The sequence below is a fragment of the Penaeus vannamei genome, chromosome 11 (genome assembly GCF_042767895.1).
Source record: "Penaeus vannamei isolate JL-2024 chromosome 11, ASM4276789v1, whole genome shotgun sequence".
Lineage (NCBI taxonomy): Eukaryota > Metazoa > Arthropoda > Malacostraca > Decapoda > Penaeidae > Penaeus > Penaeus vannamei.
Genome location: NC_091559.1, coordinates 39,675,861 through 39,678,360, shown reverse-complemented (window position 1 = coordinate 39,678,360; position 2,500 = coordinate 39,675,861). Strand labels below are relative to the sequence as shown.

Below are 2,500 nucleotides of genomic sequence, written 5' to 3'. Positions count from 1 at the left end.
CCACCTTCTCCTCCTCCTCCTCCTCCTCCTCCTCCCCCTCCTCCTCCCCCTCCTCCTCCGCCTCCTCCTCCTCCCCCCACCTCCTCCACTTCCCCTCCTCCACTTCCTCCTCCTCTTCCTCCTCCTCCGCCTCCCTCCCTCCACCACCTCCTCCTCCTCCTCCACCTCCTCCTCCTCCTCCTCCTCCTCCTCCTCCCTCCTCCACCTCCACCACCACCTCCTCCTCCTCCACCACCACCACCACCACCTCCTCCTCCTCCTCCACCTCCTCCTCCTCCTCCTCCTCCTCTATCTCCTCCTCCTCCTCCTCCTCCTCCACCGCCTCCTCCGCCTCCTCCTCCTCCTCCTCCTCCTCCTCCTCCTCCTCCACCTGCACAAACCCCTCTCGGCCCGCGGGGAGCACGGTCCGCCGCTGACCTTAATCTCCTCCTCCTCAATATTCACACAGGCGCCACCAATCACTTCCCGTCCGCGTTACAGGGGGAGCTCCGTCAGTAGAAAAGCTCTCTTGTCAGGTAAAAAAAAAGAAGATACTTCCCCTATTACGAAGCTCGCTCGTTATGGGAAAGCTCTCTTGTTACATAAGCTCTCTTCGTTTTACAAGGGCTTTCTCCTCCTAAGATGTGTCTCGGTATGTAAGCTCCCTCATTACAAGAGCTCTGGCTTTATTAAAGCTCTTTCGTTACATGAGCCTTCTCGTTACGAAAGCTCTCTCATCATAAAGACTCCCTCGTTTTTTGCGTTTATTTAGCAGCGTCACGGAGTATAATAGACAGAAGGGGTTACAATAGAAATGAACAAATATAGAACATTTATGTGAGTTTCGTCATGGCGGAACCTCCATCATAGCGAAAGCTCCGCAATTATGAAATATCTCCCATTACGTAAGCTCTCTTATTGCCATTGGAAAAGCTCCCTCATCGCGAATTTTTTCAGTACAAAATTGTATTCTATCCCCTCTTTTCCCCATTTCCCTCATTGATACAAGCGATTTCATCTCAAAACCTCACTCAGTGCAGTCAGTTCTGTTATTGTAAAAGCTCCATCATTACAGGAGGTCCGTCGTTATAAACGGGCAGCTACAATAACAGTTATCCGGAGTTTCCACTTCGTCCCATATCGCAGGTGGTGATGACTAAGTGAGAGTAATGATAAAGTTTACGTAGCAACGTAAATGCTCTTATTATGAAAGACCTTATGCCCATGGTTTATCGTTTTCCCCTTTTCCCTTCTCTAGCAGGAGGGGTTTTAACTCTTCTCCTTTCCCCACTTTTCCACCTTTTTCGCTTCCATGACAAAGGAGGCTTCACTTCTTCGCTCATACCCAGAGATAGTTCGGAAACCCACGTCGCAGCCAATCAGAGCTGGTTCATCCCGCTGGTGGTGGGTGAACCTCCACCGAAAAAGTTGTCCGAATTGTGTCTCTGAATTGAACTTGTCTCAACCCTTCCTTTCCCGCTGTTCTCTGACCCGGGAGGAGTGGTTTCAAAATCGTATCCTGAACTCTCTTTTCCTACTTTTCTCTGCCCCGATAGGAGCGATTTCACACTCCTCCTATCGGGACTCCTCCTTTCCCCTCTTCTCTACCCCTCTTTTCCTTCTTCGTCTAGGTCTCTCAACGCGTATCCTAACCTCTCCCCTCTTCTCTAACCCTCTCTATTCCTCCTTCATGTCCTTCGACAAGCTAGGTCTCAACACGTATCCTAACCTCCTCTCCCCTCTTCTCTAACCCTCTATTCCTCCTTCATGTCCTTCTTCATCTAGGTCTCTCAACGCGTATCCTAACCTCCTCTCCCCTCTTTTCCTTCTACATCTAGGTCTCTCAACGCGTATCCTAACCTCCTTTCCCTTCTTCTCTTTTCCTTCTTCGTCTAGGTCTCTCAACGCGTATCCTAACTTCTCCCCTCTTCTCTAACCCTCTCTATTCCCCCTTCATGTCCTTCGACAAGCTAGGTCTCAACGTGTATCCTAACCTCCTTTCCCCTCTTCTCTACCCCTCTTTTCCTTCTTCATCTAGGTCTCTCAACGCGTATCCTAACCTCCTTTCCCCTCTTCTCTAACCCTCTATTCCTTCTTCGTCTGCTTCAACAAGCTAGGTCTCAGCGCGTATCCTAACCTCCTCTCCCCTCTTCTCTCCCCCTGTTTTCCTTCTTCCTATTCCCCCTTCATGTCCTTCGACAGTCTAGGTCTCAGCGCTTATCCTAACCTCCTCTCCCCTCTTCTCTCCCCCGCAGGAACGAGCATGACGTGGAGCTGCCCGAGCCGGGACGCTACGCCACCGGGATCTTCTTCGTGGACAAGACCCACCACCAGGAGAGTGAGGAGCTCTTCGCTGAACTGGCCGCGTCCCATGGCCTCAAGGTAAGGAAAGGAGGAGGGAGAGGAAGGAAGGAAGGAAGGGGTGAAGGGAGGGAGAGGAAGGAAGGAAGGGTTGGAGGGAGGGAGATGAAGGAAGGAAGGGGTGAAGGGAGGGAGAGGAAAGAAGGACGGGGTGAAAGGA

General features: G+C 51.6%; 1 protein-coding gene across 1 annotated transcript in view; it reads left to right on the top strand.

Moving 5' to 3' along the window:
* The window catches only part of LOC113799962 (uncharacterized), a 119,214-nt gene that overhangs the window by 53,910 nt on the left and 62,804 nt on the right, over window positions 1-2,500 (top strand). Inside the window, exon 4 of the mRNA XM_070127283.1 lies at window positions 2,235-2,361. Coding sequence (XP_069983384.1) covers window positions 2,235-2,361 — 127 coding nt within the window. The remainder of the gene's footprint in view (window positions 1-2,234; window positions 2,362-2,500) is intronic.